At 35.6% G+C, this 25,886-nt stretch overlaps 3 protein-coding genes across 5 annotated transcripts; 1 reads left to right on the plus strand and 2 right to left on the minus strand.

Annotated features, from left to right (window-relative positions):
* Nucleotides 1-26: 26 nt before the first annotated feature.
* On the minus strand, nt 27-2,236 carry LOC128873202 (UPF0235 protein C15orf40 homolog). Its single transcript, XM_054116589.1, has 4 exons — nt 1,762-2,236; nt 593-686; nt 381-508; nt 27-302 (listed from the first exon to the last, which is right to left on the minus strand). The coding sequence occupies exons 1-4, from the start codon at nt 1,885-1,887 to the stop codon at nt 213-215; spliced, it is 438 nt and encodes a 145-aa protein (XP_053972564.1). The 5' UTR covers nt 1,888-2,236; the 3' UTR covers nt 27-212.
* LOC128873201 (coiled-coil domain-containing protein 124) lies at nt 1,326-4,149 on the plus strand. Of its 3 annotated transcripts, XM_054116586.1 has the most exons (5): nt 1,326-1,732; nt 2,268-2,535; nt 2,634-2,798; nt 2,953-3,221; nt 3,334-4,149. In XM_054116586.1, the coding sequence occupies exons 2-5, from the start codon at nt 2,437-2,439 to the stop codon at nt 3,530-3,532; spliced, it is 732 nt and encodes a 243-aa protein (XP_053972561.1). In that variant the 5' UTR covers nt 1,326-1,732; nt 2,268-2,436; the 3' UTR covers nt 3,533-4,149. The 3 variants fall into 3 exon arrangements, with proteins under 3 accessions (XP_053972561.1, XP_053972562.1, XP_053972563.1); XM_054116587.1 differs by lacking the exon at nt 2,268-2,535 and having other exon boundaries at nt 1,331-1,732; XM_054116588.1 differs by lacking the exon at nt 1,326-1,732 and having other exon boundaries at nt 2,421-2,552.
* LOC128873199 (uncharacterized) lies at nt 3,637-24,799 on the minus strand. Its single transcript, XM_054116584.1, has 4 exons — nt 24,013-24,799; nt 13,014-15,820; nt 4,873-5,254; nt 3,637-4,334 (listed from the first exon to the last, which is right to left on the minus strand). Exons 2-4 carry the CDS (start codon nt 14,879-14,881, stop codon nt 4,209-4,211), a joined length of 2,376 nt encoding a protein of 791 aa, XP_053972559.1. The 5' UTR covers nt 14,882-15,820; nt 24,013-24,799; the 3' UTR covers nt 3,637-4,208.
* Nucleotides 24,800-25,886: the final 1,087 nt, after the last annotated feature.

A 25,886-nucleotide genomic window follows, 5' to 3' on the forward strand; every position in this document is an offset into this window, starting at 1 on the left:
AAGGAATTAATTTTACCACATAACAATTGTATAAAGACACCAGTTTATTGTATAAATTAATTGAACATATTATGTTGACACGATTGCCATATTTATGTACAGTAAATATGACTCATCTGAAGGAGAGTAAAACATTTTTTATATATGTATAAAAGATAGGTATTATGACAATAAAAGATTAAAACGCGTTAATAAATCAAGCGTTACTATTATCAAGTTCCCATCTCTCCTTTCAATTTTTCCAAAACTTTCTCCACCGTGCTTCCAGACACTAGCACGACCTTTTGTCGACTTTTGGATCCCTATAAAAAAAGGATTCCTCGATGACGATAATATCAAAATCATAACACATTATAAAATTATCAAGACAGTAAACTAACTCTATCTAACGATACGTCGGACTTCCTCATTCCTAATACGGAAGCTAAATATTTTACAAGTTCCGTATTTGCTTCACCCTCGACGGGAGGTGCGGATATCGCAACCCCCACTGCCTCGTCGGATATATCTACAAAGAAATCTATTTTCATGAAAAAGACTCCCAATTTGTTAATTTCCGAATTTTATATCCTCAATTACAACGTAAAATTACCCGTTATATTGTTATGTTTCGCTCCAGGCTTCGCTTGTATTTTTATAGTTACATTGCCATTTTTGTCTACGCCTATGGGTCCCTTATTAGGTTCCTGCCAAAAGTCATCTACTTGTAAAGAAAATATTAACGTTTATAGCGTATGATACAACACATACGGCATAAAATATTGTTGCTATATAACGTCGAAAATATTTGGTATAATTTCTAAGTGACCTACATACAACAATGTGGCATAATTTAAACTTCTATTCTTTTGTAATATGGATATTAATAATATTCAAAGTATCTCTGTGGAACTATCCAAGAACGAAGTTTCTTAAAACTTCACATCACCTTTATTTCCTGAGACTTATAAAAATATTCAATAATACTTCATTGATTACAATTACATGAAATCGTTAAATCAGACTATTTCATGTACCATCAATGTTACTAAACATTACTTTTTTTGTACCAAAATAATATATACATAATATTGCTTAAATGTAAGTAGAAAATCTAACATTCCATAAGTTATAAATTGTCAGACAAAATGGAGGTTTCATGAAGTCTAAGAGTCCGCGTAATTCTAGCAGTATAAGTATGTAAATACTAAATATATATATATATATATATTTCTTAAAAATGAACTCTTATTTAGTACTTGCCAATATTATCTTTGATTTTAAATCACATACAGTTAGCATAAACATGATTATCATGTATGTTTATAAACGCAAAAAGGAGCATCCCCCTGTATTCACATGTATTCATACATGCAGTGCGCTAAATCAGCTGTTTGTGCACCACATAACACTTTACACATTATTAAAGAAATAGATATTTATATTGTATCGCCAATTTCTCGCAGTGTAATGTAAAATATATTATCAACATTAGCCAAACATCATCGATGACTCGATAATCACTTTTACATTAATGATTATCGAAAAACTAAATTTGATACGGAAGGATCGACCGTTTCAAAAAGGAGCTAGTGAGTTGCGAATATAATGTTGCCATTCGTGACTTCGCAAGCGACACCTAGCAGCATTAAGTGTAAATGAACGGTGTATCACAGAAAATGTCATGATATTTTCTTAATCGGTGATCAAATCTCGATCACGCTCAAAATTTTAATCCTCACCATTGGAACTGGTAAGCTACGTTTTGTATTATTTACTAACCTCCTTCGCCGCCGCTTTCTGAGCCTTTCCAGCTTTTTTCGATCCCTGCTTCGACATTTCACGACTATTAGTTAAGTGTTGCAAAATTTTTTTACGTAGACATATATTTCCATAGTACCACGTCATTTGTCATTTATAAATCACTCGCACCATATTTATGGTTTGGTGCCTTCAGTTGAAAAGTATTCGGTTTATAATTTAACCTCAACTGTTCGAGCTGACCGATACGTCTGCGCACGTGTACCAGTACTGCCAACAAAATCATAGTGGAATACTCGTTGCCGCGCAATATTAAATCGATTAATTAATAGTACAGGGTGAAGCATTTAACAAGGGCTACCTTTATAGCTTGTCTACAATTGCAGATAGAAAAAAATTTTGTTTGTTTTCAAAAGGGATATACTCTGACGTCATTAGTCTTTTTTTCGTTTATTCGCGAATACGATATGCTTTTTTTTTATTTATCTTCTAATAAAGTATTTTAAATCGTATACTTATGATTACAGCTCGTTCAGGATCGTAATACTTTAGGCAATATTTTACTACAAAAAACTGAGTAAAACCTTTTGCCTTGTCTGGTTGTTGGTATATTACTCTTGTGATTACTATATGGATCACAGAATGTAGACACACATTCAATTATATTGCATGATTTCTACTAATCTGAATCCATGAATGCTATTAGCTTGTGGTATGTTACTAGCTAAGGTGTATCCTTGCAAATTTCCAAGATATGTACATGAACATAGAGAGTTGATACGGTTTTTATTTCTGGTGAATGTCACTAGAGTGTAAGATAAACATACATGTACATGCTGAAAGATTTTTTCATGAAATCTCATGTGATAATATTGATGATATGCATTATCTAGATCAACATGCCCAAGAAATTTGTTGGAGAGAACAGCAAAGCTGTTGCTGCCAGAGCAAGAAAGGCAGCAGCCAAGGAAGCTGAATCTACAAGAAAAGCTTTAGAAGCTGAAGAGAAGGCCTGGCAGGATGATGATAAGCAAGTGTTGAAGAAAAAGCAAAAACAGGTATGCAATAATATTTATTAACTTCAATTTCATTATTTCAATAAGTGGTTTTCCAAATTGTAAGAGACCCTTTCTAGGGATCTATTGCATTTCTGTGGAAAATGTTGATTTTTAACTGTTATTTTGGTTGTATCAATTTCGATATAACTTACAGGAAGAACTGGAAAAGAAACGTCAACAACAATTAGAAAAGAAAGCAGAGGTTAAAGCTCTGCTTGAAAAAGAATTGGCAACTATAAAAGTGGGCGGCAAGCAACCTGCTGCAAAAATTACGAGGGCAGAAATTGTGATTGCAACGGAAAAGCGAAATCAGGTAGCACTGAATAAGAAAGAGGAAGAGAAACCGATTGAGGAAAATTTGAATCGATTAACGATCGAAGGTGAAACGGCACACGGTATAGACGAAGCGTTGTCTGTTTTAAGGTATCTATTCACATAATCATTTTGAGAATGTAATTCAATTGTTTCGCGTTAAAAAAAGGAAAGGATTATTTGAAGTACAAATCATTTAAGCTTGCGATACTTTCTTTTTTAGTACAAAGGAACCTGAAATCGATCGCCATCCTGAGAAACGTATGAAAGCTGCGTTCGCTAGTTTCGAAGAAAGGATGATGCCTATCATTAAAGAACAAAATCCAACGTTAAGGTTAAGTCAATTAAAACAAATATTGAAGAAGGAATGGATGAAGTCTCCCGAAAACCCACTTAATCAAAAATTACTCCTGAATCGTTGATATTAAACAACTAAACAAGAACACAAACACGCATAACGACTGATTAAATGGCTAACTGGAATACATGAAACAAGACTTATAAATATAATTATAAAGGATTCAAGTATCTATACACAATTTTATTGTAAACGAATAAGTTATACTCCACTAAAATACATAAAATAACATTGTATAAATCATCTTTGGTATAACTTATACGCTACTACATAGCCTCTACATTGTATTTTACAACTTGATTGACAAACAAACCTTCGCTGAGGCTGCGTAAATTTGAACAAACGTCTTAACAATCGTGTACGTCTTTTGGCACAGTTATCATGCAGACTTATACAATTTCTTTACAAATATAAACGTTCTATGAAAAGTTCGTAAAAAAGATAATTATAAAGATCGGTTACGTCATTACAGTCGTATAAAAAGTATCTATACAAACGAATTTTCACCAATAGAATCTAGGTTATGTACAATAGATTCCAATCGTTGTGTCGATGCATTAAATTCGCCGCAGCAAATTAAGCAGAAGGCACCATATTTTTGTTGTTGTCTAACAATGTACAATGAGTCAAATACCCGTACGAAGAACTTGATTCAAATATAAATCTTATCACGTATTAACATATGGTCCGCGAAATCTCCTTTCAGTAAAACATACGTAACCTAACTATTTATTTTGTTGCTACCATTTTTTGTTTTTCCACAAGTCTATGAAACAGTGAATCATGTGATTCACTTGCTCTGGGCAATCAGTCATGGGAGTATGGCCGGCAGCTGGGATGGCTTCCAGGAAAGCTTTCAACATGGTCTAAAACATTACATACAATGGTAACAGTTAATATCAAAAGTACAATTAAAATTACTGTGAAACTAATCAAACGTATTTTAGCAAATATTAGGTTTTAAAATATCTTTAGCAAATATAAATAATTCAATATTTCCGCACTGATAAAAATGACCAAAAATTATTTCAGTGCACAGGAATATATAGGAATTATTTTCGAAAATAATAGAGATATAACAAATATTAAATATGAAATAAGTTTAGCTTTTAATGAGCAATCCCAAAATTTAAATAAAAATTTCACCAAGTCACAGATGGCGCCAATCAGATAATTACAATTGATTGACTACAATGATACCACTTGGTTGAAGTTTTGCGCAAGATTTTGCAGTTAATCAAGTGAGCGAATATATTTCTCGATAAAGAAAGAACATATATAAAGATATTTTTCTACATTTTTGGTTTATTTTTGCAAAAGGAATCATCCTATGATTCCTTGGTTGTACATGATTATCTAGACATTCTATGTCTAATAGAAATGAATAGACATTGGAAATCTTACCCTTTCCATTTGGCATTCCTGCACGAGCGAGACTTTGTTGTCCCTTAAGCCGTGTATGAGAAGCGTTGGCGCGCATATCCTTCTATGGAATACGTAGTCTCCTTCCGGCCAAACCATGCCGTTCAAAACATATTTCATGTGCGAGGGCCATTGTTCCGGCGGTTCGGGGCCGCAGTAAGGGTGTTGACGACCCCTCGCCGAGTACAATATGTCTCTGTGAAGGCCGCACATTAAAAAAGGCGTCAGGATCGCTCTGAGGCAACAGTGACCGGTGCTTTCGGTGCTGGGCGCTGCTAATGCCGTTGGACCACCTCCGGATATCAGGACTAGCTGGTGTATACTACTGTCGTATTTGCAGGCCAAGGCGGCTGCGAAGCTGCATCTGTAATAAACGGTAATGACGTAATCGTCGTTTTATTATCATACTAACTTACACATAAAATTATATTAAAATGTAAAACGAAGAGGAAGAATTGTTGGTTTTATCAGTAAATTAAGTTGCATCAACTGCTAACGGTTATTAACGACTTAACTTAAGTAAACGTTAAATTTTGTTAAATAAATTGGAGTGTTTCAGAAAAATAATAACTTTCCTGCTATTGTTTTGGGACAATTGGAAACTACCTACTACTACCACTACTACTACTACTACTACTACTACTACTATCATTAGTTCTAGTATTTATTTATTGGAATCCCATTTATTTTCTTTAAGATCTCACCTTCGGAATAAATTTCGTTTAGTTCTTTAGTAAAAAACTCTATTATCAACGTGATAATGTGTTTTCAAAAAACAAATACATTCCTACTTTTGATCAAAAGTTATCTTTTTATTCTATTCCTTTTAAATTTTAGCGATGCTTCAGCGTTGACTTAGGAAGATTAAAATTCTCTAAAATTGTACTTGCCTTAAAAAGATTGAGAATCACTGTTCCGAAGATTCAACAGCATTGCAAGAGTTCACTCTTAATGGAAATCTGAATTTCTGTTTAATTTATACGCGCGTCGACTGATAATGTCCTTTCCCCATAATTCATATCGCGGTCGCAGTGCGTTTAACCGCGATCCTAACTCAATGCCGCAATCCGTGTAGGAAATAGGTGTTAATTTTTGTAACTCAACCGAGGAATGGCTATTGAACCGTACGTGGTTCGAGGGACTTAGCCCAACGGCCTACATGTCGTGTTGCAATGTCGTGTGATGAATTAATAGAACTCGTGTCGTTATTACGACGTCGCCGTCGTGTGGGTCGTGATTACCGGCCAAGTGGCCATATGTATTCACGATTTACACAATAAAAGTCCAAAGAATTCCATCGAGGGATTCCTAAAGTGATACAGGGCGAGTCTAAAGGGGTGTCGTAACGTTACAGATTCACGTAAACTGCTTACACATTCCCTTTCACGTTATTAACCCTTTCGCGAGTAAGTATTTTGGGTAAATACACACGGTTTATGAGTAAGCTTTGTTGCTTATATACACACCAACGTATATAAGCAATATTAGATTAGAATATTAATATTTTTTGCTATATTGAATATAATAATGTAATATTATATTATTTATTTTATGGAGTATTTTATTTATTATATGATGTTGAACATTTTTCCCGAAAGTTTCTACCTTAATGACTCCACAGTTTCTTTATGAGATTTAATATGCCACTCAAAACTTTAACATTATTAAATGTTACTAAATATTAGGATGGTCCTAATATCAATAATTTCTTAAATCTATGCATCCCGTAAATACCTTGTAAATACATACAAAAAATTTCTGCAAAATTGAATCTTTTAATTTTAACATTAACACGTGTCCCAAACCTTGAAAAGTTTTAAATAAAAAATACATGCCATTCTAACGATCAGTTACTTTTTTTTAGAACTCCGATAAAAACTGAGAAAATGATTTTAAATTTATCAGATTTCTAACTTGTAATAATAGAAACACGGCCTAAAAATGTCAAATTTTTGTTTTAATTATTTCCTTATATATCAGCCTAGTAAATATTTTTCCTAGTAAATATTCTTTATCTAAATTTTTATTTGTAATATTATTTACGTAAGAAAATGTGAAGCACGTAAGAATTTACATATCTTTTGCATTTGTAGGTAGATATATTTTTATTTGGAGATGTTTGCAATATTATTTTATTATGACAAATGATGTCGATCAGTTGGCCATCTAATAAACATCTAAGTATTAATATATGCTAAAGAGACTCTCAGTATACGATTCTTTTTTTTTTGGAAACCTGTTCTGAGGACTTCTTTCTATAGACTCCGTTATATACTTTTTGAAACAAAGAATGAAGTAGTCGTCCAAGGGTTAAACTTGTTCTGTATCTTGCAATACGTTTCGCGTAAAAATTTGCACGAAACCGCTTACAGATTAGCAGATAATGCGTGGATAAGATACATGGGATAAGTGCACTATGTTGCAAGCTTTTTTCTTGTTTACCTCGGGCCTCTGCAACGTTCCGTTGCGTAAAAATGTAAATGCGAGGACTAACCACCGATGACCATCGTTTACCTTCAAGAAGTATGCAATAATACAGCAATTCTTGCAATTCAAATTGTTTCACACTGCAATCCATATTAATTAACACTAACGTTAAACGAAAGCTCCATCGTGGAATAACATTAGATCTAGGTTTAAAAGATTTCTTTTTAGAACAGTAATTTTCAAATTTTGTTAACGGCTCTCTTCCAAAGTACAATTATTAAAGAATAAGTTGTAAATAATTACTCCAGTCATTTCCATATTTTTTTGAAGGGACCCTTTCCAAACAACAATTATTGAAAAATAAATTGTGATATATATGTATTAGGTGGACTGGAAAGTAATGTCGTTTCTTTTACATTAAATTTAAATAAATTTTTTATAAATTTCTATTTTTAATTATTAATTATATAATCGCTCCCGTTATCGATAGCCTTTCGAATAGCCTAAGCCATCTAGTGTGCAAATTGTCAATGCCAGATCGATAAAAATCAATGAGGCGATGAATGATAAACAAGTATCTAAAATTGCAAAAACGACATTATTTTCCGGTTCACCTAATATACATGATACACAAGGTGTTTTGTTTAAAGCGGAATACTTAAATATTTCACGAGGGGATGAAGTTATAAAAAAAATATTTTTGTAAAAGTTAATTGGTTAATTATATGCAACCAATAATTTGCTTGTAAGTGAAGTAGGGCCAGATATTTAAAAAACAAATTAATTCTTTAAACGGAACCTTATATATTTTTATCCATGATGAGATGACATTTGTTTAGAAAAATTCACTGACCTATAATACGAAGTCATTTATTCTAATGTAAGGCCTTAAATTAGAGATTAGGCTGCGTAGATTTAACTAAACATAATTAAAGCATAATTTATTTAGACAAATTTCTTCAATAGACGTAGAGAGTTGGAATATTTATGGGACTTACTGTATGTGTATAGATTAAGTACACAACTGATTAGTAGCGTACCGGTGTTCCCAAAGGAAAGGAGATTTCGATAAATGCGGTGGAATTATTTTCGCGAAAAGAAGCGAAGATACAGAAAGAGCGCAACCAGTGCACCGTCCATATCCCAAGGGCGGCAAAAATGAATCGATCACCCCGCAAATCGGAAGATCTGAATGTGAATTAATGCGCTCTGAGGTTCACCCATTATCCGTTTTGTCGGTTAAACGAATACAGGTAATCGCGCGGGTTCGCAAACGATTCAAACGTCAAAGAATTTGTAATCCATAGATATTCGATAAGGCACAGTCTCGAGTGCGCACTGCAATTACGATGCACCAGATGCTTTCAAATGGCCGAAGATAAGTTACGCGATTGCGACCGAGTTCCTACTAGTCGCGGATAAATAATTCTGTAATGGTAATGAGAAAGGTCTCGGTGATACGAGTCGTAAATAAACTTTGAATGCAAACTTTATGATTTGATAGAATTTGTTGCACGAAACAGAGAAGTCGGTAACAGAATATAGTTGTAACTCCGTTACAGATTATAATTCTGTTTACTCGAGAATGTGCTTTAAACCTTTGTCTATGGTTATTTTAAAAATCTGTGAAAAATGGAGAAATTATTGTAAATTTATAGAAGGAAGATAATGTATAAATGGAGTTTAATTAAAATTCTCACAGTAAAAACATAATTTGCTGTTACAATTTCAATCGAGCAAGGTATACATTTTTTTGTTTATAAATTTCATACAATTTCTTTATTTTTCACTGATTTTTAAAATAATATTATACAAAGAGACCTAAATAAAGAATTAACAGAGCTAATGCTGAAGGTTGCACGATGTATGTCTTGTTTATCCAAGCCTAATAAATCATAATAATTATATCCATAACATTTTCATATCCATAAAAATTGATAAAGTTATATAAAAAAGAAAGTATACACGTACGTATTATTTTGATTTATGTATTACTTTTTACATACATGTTCAGTGTTGGGCAAGATGTAATTCATGATTATTATTACTGATTACTTTGACAATTGTAAATTATCTCATTCTTATCACTTATTAAACTCATCACTGAAATTAAAAAGATATAGATGCAATTTCTGTGAGAATACAAATTATTAAATAATTAACTAAAATGGAGCACAATAATGATACAAAAAATATTACAAAAAAATTACAAAGTAACCATGGAGTAATCATGGAGTAATCATCGTTCAACTCTTGTTTTATTCAATATACATATATCACGCAAACTATTACTGATTTAGACTCTGATATTTAACATTAACATAATTATTTTAATACTTAGCAAGGCAAATATTTGAGTAAATAACATAATAATCGATATTGCTTTACTAGCCAACTAATTAATTAGTTTTTTATTTAACTGCTGATATCTACGGAAAGAAAGCCCACGATTGCAAAATGTAAAAGATATCTTCGATTAGTATTAATATGAAAAAAACTTGGAAAAAAATTCCACTTTTTCACTGATACTCTGTATAATGGATCTATTTCCACGGGATGAAATGGTTGACGGTTACGACCATGAAATAATTTCCTTCATAGCATGTGAACGCACGCGACAATTGTCTGGTATTCAAGGACACGTGTCAAACTGTAACGTGTAGTGTATCTACATTTACGTGTAATTACATTGTTAATTAATTTGCATCGAGAATATAAGAATTTAAAAGAGGAGTTTACTTCGATTGGTAGATTGCAGACAAACAGATGCGTGACGTGTGTTCAAATTATAGCAGTCTCATCAATTGCAGCTATATTTTATTACTGGATCTTGGGGGAAGAATAGTTAAGTCGAATTGGTAATAAATAATATTGTTAAATTGTGTTTGGAATTACAGTCTCGTTTTGAAAATCTCACCTTTACACCTATTTTTTTTATAATCAATACTGCTTTTACTAATACTTCAATCAACTGCAATAAATTGCTCACTTTATTTTCTTCTTTTACAATTTCAATGTTATACTTTTGTTTTCTCTGTCTCAACATTTCCGTACAAGTTTTCATAATCGATCATCGCTACAAATACTTTTGCATATTTAATTTTTTCTTCCTATTTATACCGTAGATTGGTGACAGTTTAATGTTACGTATTTTGTTAGGACCAATTTAATACAGATAAACCATATCATCGGAATTAAAATAAATATGTTTGTCTCTGGATAACTTACAGATCAATATCTTATGTGTCGTAACATTAGAGGAATGATTTCTATTCCATATTAATTTATTACAGACTGGTTTCACCTTATTGCAATGTTGTTTGCGTAGACTAATAAAAAAAATCTGTAAAAGTATTAGGTTTGCAGTGTAAAATTTCACAAGTTATTCTATCACCGACGTACGTGTATGTTTCGTGTACTCTCTTGATCGGTATTAAATTGACATTGTCCTACCGCTTACGCAACAAGTATCTCGTTTATTCAATTGAAGATTAAAACGAGGAACAGTGCACGATAAGTTGGTTACATAAGTCGTTTATGTCATCGATATGCAACATTCCTTTTGCAAATGCGTGATGTAAAGACAAAATAGAGAAGGAAACAGTTTTATTGTTTCTAATCAAAAAACTACGATGACTCGAATCAATTTTCAAATTTGCATTACCTTTTTCTGAATGCAATTTTTTAAACATGAAAGCTACGGTTGTGTCATACGAAAAAATGAATTCTAAATATTTAAATTGTAATTTCATTTCGTACTGTGGGACCCTAAACGTTACTTAACCTCACTTAGAATGTATTATATCTCGCAATCATATCTTATTATCTTTTATTGACGTTCTCGTGTGACGATGAACATTATTCCGTCCTATATCGTTCAATTCGTCTTGACAGCTGTGGTTTCACACAGCATAAATGTTATAGTTTTTTATGTAAAAAAGATAAATCGATAACATACATAAATGAAAATTTTGGGTAATTGATTGAAATCGCATTTTAGAGAACCGGCAACCCCTTGACCTACACGCTATATCCCGATTGCTCGGACCATAGTAGACAGGAAGGTAGTAAAAGTCGGAACGAAATATCACGAGTCGGACTCGTGTTTATTGTTTATGGACCAAATTCCTTACCACAAGTCTCACTCGTGATTGTAGGCGAAAGGGTTAATGTATTGTGTTCATAAATAATCTCCGTTTATTAACCTACAATTTATTTCCAAATATATTATCACATAATAAATTTCACTCAATTATATAATTACCATCGTTGATAATCATTTGTCTTCATTTAACAGGCAAACAAAAAATGACTATCCCCAGAGGATTTCCCGAAAGCATGATTATTTGTTTCTTTCGGTGGAAGTTATTCATGAGTCAACCCAATAAATCTCGAAAAAGAATGTTCCACGTCATAGGGATGCAATGGGTGCATATTTATATGCATGTCTTTCAACTAAAATATGCAATGTGTAAAATAATATTCGCACATGCCTTTTAATGAAAACATGTATGCAAGACACATGTGTAATGCACAAAATAATATGTGCATATAACTTCTAACTGGAGATTACGGTTTTGAACGTGTATTAAGGAAGAAGAACACGTATATTTTTAAATCCAAGTAAGTATGTATTGTGCATCGAAATACACGGGTGCGCATACATTGAATTATACAAGTACAGTAGCCAATTAGTTTGTATACAAACTTTTATGTAAAAAAGCTTTTATCTAAAGATAACGATCCTTATTAATTTTGAAAAACTTGATAAGCAACAAAGAATATACATAAAAATAATATAAACATAAGAAGAATAAATATAACAGAATATTTTACGACCATGCTACTTCTCCGCACAATATAAGGGTCTATTAACTATTAACAAGTATTTATTTTCTGTAATTTTCAACATGTGAATATTTGAATAGTTAACACTTTCACTGCCAGACTAAAACTCTTCAAAATTTCTACTACGATTAAATTTTGTTTACAGACTTTTGGAAACTGCGTAATGAAACATTTATTTTGGTATTTCGTTCTGTAACTTCATCAAAATTCAAGTATTTCATTTAAATTCATTTTCTATGACACTTAACTTTCAGAATTAATAATTTTCGTTTTTCAGTGAAAAGCTCTGTCACCCACATATGAGTGACGTGGCGATCCGCGTGTTAATTATATGTCTCAATATCATTTGTAAAATAAATTTTCAGGTCAGGAGTAACAAATATTAATACATTGTTTCATAATAAAATTTAATTAATTAAATCACTGTTTCGATTCGATGTATGCGCACCCGTGTATTTCGATGCGCGTGTACTTACCTGGATGCGCGTGTATTAAAAATACACGGATTAAAACACGGATCCATTAATTACTCGTACAACTGTGTATTTCGATACACGTGAAATAGGGATCTCTACTCTTAACTAAAGTATGCAAAACATATATGTATATACAATGTGCACATATCTTTTAACTAAATAATGTAAAACACACGTAACGTGTCTTTTAACTAAAACGCACAAAACATATATGCAAAATAATGCGTGCATACCAAAATATACATTTGCATAAACATCCGCAATCTACGTTCTAATCAATTTCCTGTAAAAGTATGCATTTGCATGAGCATACGCTGTCTAAGTCGGCCAGACGGAGAAACGAAAAGAGAAAATAGTTGAATAAATATTTACCCGTAATTATGCCCCACCAAGACGCACTTCTGCCCAGGCTTAAACGCGTAGTGGCACAGCACGGAGTCGAGATCCTTCAGCAGCTTGTTAAAGTGATAATCCCTGGATCGGCTAGGTGCCGAGCTCATGCCGTGGCCCAGCATGTCCGGCGCAATGCACGGATACCCCAGAGCTGAGAAATACTCCAGCTGATGCTCGAAGATTTCCGCGGACGATCCAAAGCCGTGGAGAAAAACGATCATCGGCTTCCTGTTTCTCCTAAACGTGACCAACTCGCGTGGACTTTGCTCGATCGATGTCTCGTCGATGTCGGGCCACATCTTCCTGTAATCCTCCAGCTCGATGGATGTCGCCTCCTTCTTCAACTGAAACGATCCCATCTTTTCGCTCCAGCTGCTCTTTTCCAAAGACTCGTCGGACGCGGCCGGATTCGCGCAGAACTTTTCCCGCAGCCTCGACATCGCTTTGCCCTTTTTGGGCCTGAGGGGCGGCTCGTCGCCGTTGCCCTTGAATTCCAACCGGAGATTCTCGAAACTGGGCTCGTTAACAATTTCCTCCAGCTCCTTGAGATCCACCGCGGCCACTCTGCCTTCCACGAGATTATCCGTCGAGATATCGATTCCTCCAGCGGTTTCAACGCTCGAATCCCGCGGCTCACCGCTTTCCGCGTCATTCTTTCCGATGACCTCCGATCCCTCCGTGGCTGGATCGTTGCTCAGCTGCTCGCCACTTCTCGGAATCACCGTCCCGTCCGTTCTCTTTGTCGGCTGGCCCTGCGGATCATTCTCCCGGCCACCTGTGCTCAGATCCTCCCAACTGTTCCTCAAGGGCGTTCTACCGAGTTTCTCGTCGATGATCTTCAGCAACGACTGCTCCAGGCTGGGCTCCTGGTCCGGCTGGAACTCGATCGTCTCGACGCTGTTTATCCCCGAATCGATGCAATCCAGCTGTTCCAAAGTGACATCCGTGCCCACCGTTCGCCTCAAGTAGAAATCCAACGAATCTGGATCGTTCGTTGACCCGATGAACCCACGGTTCACGTATCCTTCGTTGCTCAGAATTTCTTTCTTGCACGCGGATTCCTTCTCGTTCTTCTCGAGCCTATCCGGACGGAACGAGAAGCTGATGTTGAACGACTCCTCGTTGCCCGTGGTTCGCTCGGTTTCCAGTTTCCCCGTCTCCGCGATGCTCTTATCGCGACTCGATCGTCTGCTTGGCGAGGTCCTCTTCTTCGTAACCGCTGCATCTTTGATCAAACTGTCCTCGACACCTGCGATGTATTTCACGGTGTCGTCGAGTATCTCCTCCAGGAGCACGTTGATGTACTTCTCCAAGTCCTTCACGATTTTGGTTTTGATCGTCTGCTCGTCCGGCAGTTGAACCTTTTCGTTCGAGTTGTCGGTTTCGTCTTCTTTCACTGGTTGGTGATCAGATACCTGAAGTTTTTGCAGATTCACCGACACCCTCTGCTCGAGCTCCTCGATGGCGGACTCGTTCTTCTCACCCTCGCAGAGACTCGTCCTGATTCTGTTCAATTCCTCGGAAATGATTTGCTCTTCAGCGGTGCTCAGCCGTCGCGACTGCCGAAAAGAACATCTACAGTTTCCGGACGAGTGAGGTCTCCTGGCCCAACGAGTAAAGAAATTGTCGATGGTGGACTCTGGTCGATCGCTTGTGTTCTCGTAGTACCAGCCGCTCTTCAAGCTCGGCTTCAGGATTCTCAAGGTACGACGCGGACCGACGATGAAGAAGTCGCAGTCGGGTAGCTCCACCTTTCCTGGACCCACGCGATTTCTGTTTCTCCAGTACTCGAAGAATTTCGTGTACCAAGGCGTACTTGGTACCGCTTGCTCTCCCTCCGTAGCCATATTTTAGATAACAATTCGGAACCTTTAGCGATCATAAAGGTCGATCGATCTAAAAGTATCGTCTGCTGTGCGAAATTGTCGATTGGTCCCTGCTGATCGTGAAATCTTTGCAAGCAACGACCCAGTCCCTTCTGTTCCCTGAGCTGCCAGGGCACAGTCACGAGTTGCCTGTTCGGTTCGCTACAAAACGGTCAGCTCGTGTACTCTCTGACCCACACTATGGTGCTTCCTCTTCGCAACTAAAGACGAGTTTTAACCGTTGAATATCGTAATAATGACGCTGTAATCCGCGATAACGGTTAAGCTTGCGTTCCTGTCCATCCAAATTCGAGGTATGCGATCCTCTCGGCGTCTCCATTGACCTCGAACGGAAGTGAGTCACGAAGAATCGTTGCAATTTTCCTTGTTTACCATCTCACGCATACGCAGTGCGATTTACGATGGTTTGTTTATAATAAATCAGTCTTCCTACTCGATTCGCAATAGGTTTTCGAGGAACGGGTGTGACGATGATTCGATGATAACTTGTACCACATTTCCTGCATGCAATTATGATTGTGCATACTCTTCTAGGAAACCGAATACTTCCGCGTTCGTCGAGAGAAATAGGTCTAGAATAGATATTTTTATTATTTTCTCAACCGCGTTAAATTCACTCGGGACGTTTCTAATTTGTTCGTAGCTTCGTGGCTGGTTTAAAAGGCTTTGCTCAATTTTTTCCTGCGGCCTCGAGGTTCCACCGTATCGCAGTTTCAGCCTTGCAACACTTTTCCTGCTATTCCTGCAATCCTTGCTCGGTCAAACGTGATTTCCACGCGAAAAACGAAAGTAGCATTTCGTGTTGACCCTTGTTCTGTTAAGCTGTTCACGGCTCTACGAATCACCACTGATCGTTCCACCATCGGACACGTCTATAATTGCTGGTTTCGCCGCTTCGACCTACGAATAACAAGATTTTTTAAGTGAGACGGTGTTCTCAGTCTTTACCCAGGGTCTTGAATGATACATTTTTGAAACGATTCGGGAATATTTTTGTATGCGACGCGTACTGAACCTTTTTAGGAGACAAGATCCTTTCAGATATTTTATTTTTATACGTTATTAGGTGTAGAAATTAATTCTGTGTCTTTACATTTAATTATTTGTAACTCTAGTTTAAGTAAATATATTTACTCGTCATTCTGTTAAGTATCAACCATCTAAATTCTCAACCTAATCTTTTTGTTACAATGAATCTGAATACTATTAACAGATTATAAGTGTACTTAAAAATTGTTAGGTGCAGAAATTAATTATATTCTTTTACATTCGATCATTTATGACCTAAGCTTAAATAAAATTATTTATCCTACATTTTGGTTATCCACCAAAGGTTTTCCACCTAGATTTATTTCAGTCTCCGCCTCTTTTAAGAAATTATTGTTACATTTTTGTTTCCTTTTTTCAAATATTTTGAAAGTTTTTCTTACTACAAAATTATACAAATATTTCTAATTTGTATTACTTTAGTTTTCTACGAATTTTTAAATGTCTTTAAGACATCTTTGTATCTTTTTTTTAAACATATTTCTGGATTGTCCCAAAAACGATAAAAGTTACAACTACTTTATGATAACAAGTTTGGTTAGAATAATCTACAGCGTGTTCTTTGAAACAGCATTCTGCACGAGAGCAACAAAGATTTATGGTGTTCCAGTTCGTAATTGAGAATCCGGTTCATGAATTAATACGATGGATAATTCAAAGAGAAACTCAATTTCTCAAGTGATAAGATTGTGTTCAGTTTGAACGGTACTAAAACATTTTTTTTCTTATTATACATGGTGTTCCAGCCTAAGTGATACGGAGCTCTAACTCCAAAACTATCGGCCGAATGCAAAATTTCAAATATGGAAATTGCATGGTAAAATGCGGTTTCAGCGCGAAGGAATTTTCGTTAACTTTGTTATCTAACGTGATATAGAATATTGGGATTCTTCCCAATTTCCTTCGTTGGGCCTAGAATCCCAAACGAGACTCTCCGTATCGATTTCAAGAACCGCATGGTGCTTACTGCATCAATGGGATCGAGTTTTCTCCTTGAAAATGAGCAAACTTTGAAGCGTTATAGCTTGAAAACTAATAAAAATCGGATAAATGCATTCAAGCTTAATGAATTCATCTTGAAAAGTACTATAGCATGGTATAAAAAAAAAATATATAGTTCCATTTGAAAAACGAAACTTGACCATCATATCTCGTTAAATAACAAAGTTAACAAAAATTCCTTCTCGCTGAAACACGAAGCCCATTTTACCATGCAATTTCCATATTTGAAATTTTGCATTCGGCCGATAGTTTTGGAGTTAGAGCTCCGTATCACTTAGGCTGGGACACTACGTATGTCTCTCAAATACCCATCCCCCTCGCTTCCAGTCCATTCATATTTCTTTTGTCTGTAGTTTTGCCCGAGTAGTCTCGACCACCGGTGTAATATGATCCTCACCGATTGATACGCTTCTGTCGAGTGTTTTCTTTTCTCGGACCTCTTTATCCTTTCACTATCTGTCCTTTTCTACGTTCGACGCTCGACTCGTGTCAAGTGTGAACATATAAAAACCTCGAGTGCAATGTTTTGGGTCTCCGATTTTGCATTCCTCCTTTAATCGCCACTGTATCTTCTAATGTTTTGCCAACAAACTTCGAGTGTAGAGGAGGACAGCGAATGAAGAAGAGGACGGAGCGACATGGGAAAAATGCGACCAACACCGGGATTATTTCGGTGAGACAATATGTAGTAAATATGTTGGGAATTACGTCGTGTTTGGTCTCGTTTTAATCAGAAAAATGTCAGGAATACGATGGTAACAGTTTTACAACAAAAACGGTAATAATAAAAAAAGTTTGATCGTTGCATTAGCATTGTCTCATCGAGATATCCGATCCCGGATCATGTTACTGACCATTTATCGTAGAGAAACTTGTGCATTTAAGGGGCTATTATCGTCTAGAAACTTCAAAAATTCGATTTTTTTTTTTTTGCATTATCTTATCATTTGGGGGTTTGAGAAAGTGCCTCTAGAATATTAATTTGAAATTCGTAGAGCTCTCATAGTTACAGAGGCTGAAAGGCTGTTCAGCAGTATTAGTGCTAAATGTATAGGAAATTTTAAACGCGTTTTTCTCGAAACGACATTTTTTTAAGTCGGGCGCACGTTTTTCTCAAAAAGTATTGGACCGACTGACTTCTGGTTTTACACACATTTCGAGGGCACCATCATCTATGGTCTGAACTAGAATTATACCGATAGCTTGAATATTTTAGCCCTGCTCTCATATTTTAGTTGACGATTTTCCGGGAAAATTAAACCTTAATTTCCAAACAGCTGCGATTCCGATAAAAAAATGTAGTACTTACTTAATTCTAGTTCAGACGATAACTACATTCATATAGATTGAAAAAAGAATTTGTTTTTCTGTCTCGGACGATTAGAACCGCCACAGCCTGTGCGCCCGATTGAACGAGCATCTCACGTCACAACCTGCATAACAGCGCATAACTTGTATAGATTTCAATCAAGTATTTCATAAAAATTTGTGTTGTTAGTTGAAACGTGTTTTATTATGCATAAAAAACCCTGGTACTATAGGTTTGATAGTTTTAGCAAAATGAATTCCTAAAAATTACTGAAAAAACAAACTTCTAGACGATAATACCCCCTTAAGGAGACTGTTGAATTATATACATATTTCTCATCGAATTATTTTTATTTTATTTTGCATCTAATTGAATGCCTCTCGATATAATTTCAGATATTCGTATTCTCACTACACGAGGATCGTGTCGCAACCGTTAATTTAAATATAAAAACAAGTTGTAAACAGTTCATGTGATAACAAATATTAAATCTCATGAGAACGGTAAAGTTACTTATATTGTTATACCTCTTAAAACTAATATTCAAATTATTATTGTATACTCACGGAGTATCCAAAATAATTCAGTGTCTATAGTTTTAGTTATTATTGCCTAACTCAATATCTGTTATTTAAATCTAGAAGATATATGGTTTATGTCAGTGAAAAAAAAAATGGTTGAATGTAATATGAGCTTCAGGAATATATAAAAATTCATCGACTCCATTAAAAATCATACAGTAGTATGATTAAAAGTTTTACTTTCTACATTTATATAATACAAATTTCTAGTCAGTGAATTTCAGAAACAAAAATTCATGCAGCCATTTTAAATAGATTCTCAGAAAATTGCTTGTAATTAAGTTAGTGGAACAATCTTACTACAATCTTACGTTTCGAAATTCCATCGTTATAGAAATCAACACACGTGAACTAATCAACAATCTCTGTACTATGTGCAACGGAATAACCTCACCCTGGAGGAACCGCCTTCATAATCACGGTAGCCTCTACGCCAGGTGAGTATAATCTCTGTACTATGTATTATCACATTAATTTACAATTTCCAACCAACATACTCGAATCGAAAAACGCATATATAGAATTCAAGTTGTTAAACTCAAATAGTAACGGTACAATTGACAATGAAGATCTTGAAATTTTATAAATAATGATAAAGAGAAATATTTAATTTCAATATTATGTTTCTACTTCGGAACCAAATAAATTTTGTATAAACTACCTTCTTATGTCTATATTTCCGTGTGAACAATAAGCAATTTTTAACAACTTGTATGAAGAAACATTAAGATCTATAGTTATGATATAATTGGAGTTAGTTATATTTTTATCTAGATAAGAAAAAACACATAATCATCTATAATAATAAAATAATCTATTTAAATAAAACTTAATCAATTTATTTAGGCAAAAATTTGATCAAAACAAAATTTATTTCAATTTATTTTTACGTAGATAGGAGTATCATCATTTTAAGGAATAGAAGTTTATCTAGATACATTTGTATAATATCTAGATGAAAGTCGACAAATAATTTTATCTGTATGAAATTGATCTAGATAGACATTCATGTGAATAACCTTTTATAAACTACTTCGAGTGTTAAATAATAATTATCCGCGTAGAACAGTTTTGTCTGCATAATTATCTATACATAAATATTAATTTAAAGTTCTTCAAACGATACCTAATTCGTATCTAATGCTATCAGCTATAAATTATACTATCGTTGACAGTTTCCTTTCCATCGGAGAAACCCACGCAACTTCAATTTGCAAATGATGAGCTCAATTGTTACGTCGCACTTTAACGCTGTTTCGCATAATAGATGAACGGATAACGAGCAACAAATGAAAATAAAACGACAAAATATATTCCGCTGGATAATTTTAATTATTATGTCAACGGAATCGAGGGTAAACATGCGTGGTCTATGTTCATGAATATACATTCAATTGATAATAGGAAAATAATCGTGCTTATCTATTCAGCAGTTCTCTATTATGTTCAATGATGACATACATTAGTGTTAGACAAATTGTAATTCATGACTGGTAAGGGAAGTACGCCAACTGCAACTCGAGTTTCTGAATAAAACTTAGTAGAGGCGAAGGATGAACAAATATTTTGCAAATACAAATTAAAAACGAAATTTGTTTCGTCATCCATTTTACTTCGTGAAATGAAATTTTGATAAAATTTATTCAAATCTAGTCATTTTTTGCTTTGTGCCATTTTAAATTTCTAAATGTCGAGTTCAGACTTACGATCAGTGCCACAAACCTTCTTTATACCAAGTTTCATAAAAATCGTTCAAAAGGAACTCATTAAATATTCAAGACAAAATATGTAAAAATGATTGTTGTCTAATCCTTTCAGGAAATACTACGCTAGACGCTGTGTGTTTACGATTTTTACTACTTTACTACGTCGTGCGTACACATTTCTAGGAACTAATGCAGGTCACTGGGTTAGTCATTCATTCATAATTCTCTATTAAATCGGAAACATTGAAGTGTCATAACTCGGCGTGGAATCGTCCGATTCGATTTTAACAAAACTCAAATTGAAGATCGGAATTTCTACTATCTAATAGATAGTTATTATCGTTATTAGATACTCTTAAACAATTGTTTTATTTACTGCTATACAGAAATATGATTCTATTATAGCAGTTGACATGCTGGTGAAACGTATGATTCGAACTAATAAAAGGTAATGAGCAAAAATTAAAAAAGGAACTTGTATATTAATATTATATTGGACAACAGTGCTATTGCACTATTATTAATTTTGATCTACCAAGGAATCTCAAACAGCTTAATTAAACGAAACTGCAGATAAAAATAATTTCCATACAACACTATCTTCACCTTTTATAAAGTTGATCAAGACGGTATACGTAGATAAAATAACAAACTGAGATAAAAATGAGAATTATTCATAAAAATATAGGAATTAAGTAAACGATTGCCAAAGACATAGATAAAAGGATAAAATATGAAAAGAAAGATACGAAGAATCCAAGACAGGAAAAAGGATCATTAAAAAAAAAAAACAAAGAAGTAGAAAAGATCCATCTACTAAATATGTGAACGCGTAGTGCAATGCTTTGTTGTTTCTCAAATGTATTTCATAAACTTTCCACTGCCCATACTCCTTTCGCCCCCTCATTGTCGTCAAACTGGTTATCAGGATTTATTTTTCGCATTTCCCGCGCAAACGTGATCACGTTTAAAAACGAACAGCAGCCGCTTTTCTAGATATTCCGATCAGGCTTCGCGCATTTACAACGGCACGGAATAGTGTGTTGACAATTAAATGTCAGATACAAACCTATTTTTTTCAAACACATGCAAATTCACCGATGGAAAGTTTGATATCTGCGCACGAAAATTCGCATATGCAGAGCGAGAGTATACCTCGACCGCCTTTATACCGACCATCCTCGATATAATTACGTCCACGATCCATGTCCATTATGCAGGTTATTCGAATAAATCAGCTCTCGGCATGCCAGTCGGTTAGTCATGGAACTACGAGCGTCAGCCTCGAAACAATTTTTCCACGGGAACCGAGAATCCACGGACACGATAAAATAAGGAACTTTACTGTATTTACGATGAGAAGTGACAGAACAAATGTTTCCACATGACGATGGATGGCGTTACTTTGACATAACCACGTTTCAGTTCTTCCTTAATTACCTTTCTCTAACATTAGTCACGAGTATGTAACTACAGACCCCTGTTATGCACCACAGTTGGACGTTATTCGATTAACTTTAATGAATCTTTGTTAAGATAATCATACAGATAAAACGTACTTATTTGAGTAATTATCTTAAGTAGATTTTAGTAAGTATTCGTAGCTAGATAAAACGTGAAATAAAACATTGTCTTTATTAATTAATTGATTATCTCGAATTAAATCCATATAAACCTTTGTTTAGATAATTATGTAGATAAAGCGTATTTATTTGAGTGACTTTCTTAGATATATTAATAAGTATTCGTATGTAGATAAAACTTGGAACAAAACGTTATCTGAGATAACTTATCTCATTATTCAAGTAACTTCTTCTTCGAGTAACCAAGATTGATGAATGAATATTTATAACTAATCCCATACGTATCATGTATGTATATGTATGAAATATTGTACATGGCATTTGCGTGTTGTATGTGACTTTTGCACGGTAGTAGCCATATTTCTGTGTGCTTTTATTGCACATAACGTGATTATTATAAAAAACTGTACAGTTTGCTTAATATTCTCCTATATATGATTTTTTTGTAGATTGTGTGGCATTTTCCAAATTTTTATGTGGGCTTATATACTTGTTTTCATTTGTGGAGCACATGCCTTTTGCGAGGAATCGGCGTTATTTATATTTTTCTGTAATAAATACAAATAACTGTAGTATTTTTCTGTAATAATACTTCTGCTCAAAATATGTATATCAATTTGGCACAGTAAATGATTTTAGAATAGTTGGTGTAAAATGATTATTATATTATATTCTTAAGGAGGGTCTACAGTTACACTGTAAGTCAATATACATAGAGTTACTATTGTCGCTTGATTCACGTAGTAGTAGATCTGGCATAGTATTTAGAATATTACAATGAATATTACAAATTCGCAATTTTATATCGAAATAAAAAGAAATTCTGTTAAACATTGATTTTTAGTCGTTATTATATCTATTATATTTATATTGTATCATAAAGTAATATAAATCAATTATTTTCAGACAAACTACAGTACTGTTTGTATTTGAACGCGCGTTTTTTAATCTCTAATACTATGTCAATAGCAGAAGACAAAACGCATTATCCTGGTATTCTTTAATTTATTATCGATACTACAAGTAGCCTCGGAGTATTTTGTTCCTGTTCCTGAATATATGTTCCTTAGATATTTTTCTATAATGCATAAAATTTTCGATCCAATCTCGGCGTCAATTATTTTGTAGCACGTAATTGAGTGTGTTGAAAGCGCATTTTCCCATAGGAGGTCACGTTAAAAAGTGAACAATTGAAACATTTATTTCTTAACTTTTAGGTACCCTAGCCATCCGAAAATTTGCGTGGGTATTTTTGGGATAAAATCTAACCCGTATACAAATTTTTATAATTTTCTTGGCGTTACTTCTATTTGCACTCGAGCCTCCTTAAGTCATCTATTCCGCGGACACCACAAACACGCGGGTACGTAAGAGATAGTTTTCTCATTTATCCAGCAAACAAATATTTACCTGCCAACCATTATTTTTCCAAGAAACGATTATCTAAATATCGAATAAAGTTTCAACCGGAGTCACGAATCGCTCTCCAAATAAAAATGCAACCAACTCTCTCGTAGTACAGAATCCGAACGAAGCGGAACGAGATTCGCTGTTCCACGGTAGCGTAACAATGACATTCTTCTCGCGCAAAAAACTTTCAAGGGAAAAACAATCGGGCATCCAACGCGCCATTGTCAAACATTTCTCCGAAACGTCGCGCCGCGTTCGTTCAGCACGCGTCCCGAAGCAAGCATCGCCAGCATTTTACTTGCCCTTTGAACCTTGGCCGACGAACGCCTTTTTTCCACGCCGCGAACCACCGATAATCACACGTCGTTGAAGGCTGGTTCAAAGCAAACTGCGAGCTTTTCCCATCCCTGTGTACACTCGGGGACCACTTGTTGCTTTAGCCAGTGATTCTCACCTCCTGTTTGCCGACACTCGGTGAATCGTCTTTAGCACGCGACGACGCACGATCACTCTTGCACAGTGCTTTCCGCGATTAACTCTTTGCAGCACGGTGACTGGCTCGGACGACCACCTAGAGAATGTCCTGTCGAGCACAGCGGTTGGCATCGGTGTTCACTTGGACCGATTTCCTCCGCACGTTTACACCAGCCTGAGAGTTAACCGCATTTCCATGCGCTATCCGCTTCTTTTACCCTCGTCGCGCGCGAGATGTGACAAAGCTACGCAGCTTTCCGATCGTAACGCACATTTGACTACCGTAGTATCGAATTCTTGTGCCGCAAAGAGTTAACGCGCGCATTAAACCGTCAATTGGCACTTCCTCTCGGCCGAGACTGTTCTCGCGGTCGAAAATCGGACGTTCGTGGAACACGTACCGCGAGGGGGGTCCCACTTTCACGAGACACGAAAGCTGCCCGACAGGGGTACACGTACGAAATTCATGTTCACTGATCCGTTTTTCGTTGCCGATTGTCGACGGGGCACGAACGAGACAGGCACTGTTCCGACACGCACTGTCGCGTGTCGACGTCCACGGCGGTTCTCGACGGCAGAAACGTCCGCGAGGGTACCGCGTTACCGAGGGCACATACCAGTCGTTCGTCGAAGCACACCGTGTGGCAGACACGCGTCGACTGTACGCACGCCGAGGTAGCGCGCATTTTCGTAGGCGTGGAGCGGCGAATTAAAACGGGAAAATTAAGGACGATTGACACTGAACCGCAGCACGTCGGGTCACGGCGGCCATTGCGCGTCCCGAGGCACACGCACGCCGCGCACACGAATCGGCGCCACCCCACTTCGCGCGCTTTTCCTACACGGTGTCCTGACAATCCAAGCCGCTCCTTTCTCCGTCCGCAAACACCCAGTGGCGCGCCTTATACCTGCGCGGGATTTGTTTCGAATCTCATAAAATTTGAAAAATTAACTCTTCTCTATCGAATTCTGGGATACCCCTGGGAAGACTGGTATTACCGTTACGGTCGTATGCCCGGGTAGGCCAATCAGTAGAGCATTTTTGTGTGACAAAAATAGTGACAGCGAACCGATTGTGCAGTTACATAAAAGGGGATGCGTAGATTAATAGGTATATGTTTTTCACTCCCAACTCTGTTTCGTTTTCTTGTTATTTACAATTTAATGGTAAAAAATCGTGATTTTTGTCGTTTTTTTTGCTTATAAATTTTTAACTAATGCAGCAATATCAATGCTCCAATGAGATAAAATGTAGGTGATGAAAATATCTACAGAATGAGACCTCGAACGATCGGATAACGAGGAACGGAGAAAAATCTGGAAAATCGGAAAATTCAGCATTTTTTCACAAATTTCGTATCTCCGTCATTTTTTAAACTGAAACGCTGGCCTTTTGGGAACAAGTAGTGATTGACGTGTTCTTTATGTGTGCAAAAAGCGGGGATTGTCGGATAGGTGGTTTTCTCACAATCGCAATTTGAATTTTTCAGTACGCTTTATTCCATCGGGTCTGTATGCGTTATCGTAAGACCGATCTTTATTTTGAAAAATGGTTTGAATAGTTGACGTCGTGTACTACAAAACTTATATTCTAGTTTTTCGATAAAATGTGTTGAAGTATGAGAAAAAAGCCCTTGTAAAGTTGACTAAACACGGCCGAACGCTAAATCGCGGTCGAGTGGTGGGGGACACAGCGGCAGCCTAGGAGAAAGGTATATAAGGTAGGTTTACAAGGGCTTTTCTTGAAAAACCAAAAGAAATGTTCATTTTCATACATTTTTCTTCTATGTGAACTAAGAAAATTCATACAAAAAAATTTTAAACCACTTTTTTATCAAGTTACAGTGAGTTTTT

Source organism: Hylaeus volcanicus, chromosome 3 (assembly GCF_026283585.1).
Source record: "Hylaeus volcanicus isolate JK05 chromosome 3, UHH_iyHylVolc1.0_haploid, whole genome shotgun sequence".
In the NCBI taxonomy this organism is placed as follows: Eukaryota; Metazoa; Arthropoda; class Insecta; order Hymenoptera; family Colletidae; genus Hylaeus; species Hylaeus volcanicus.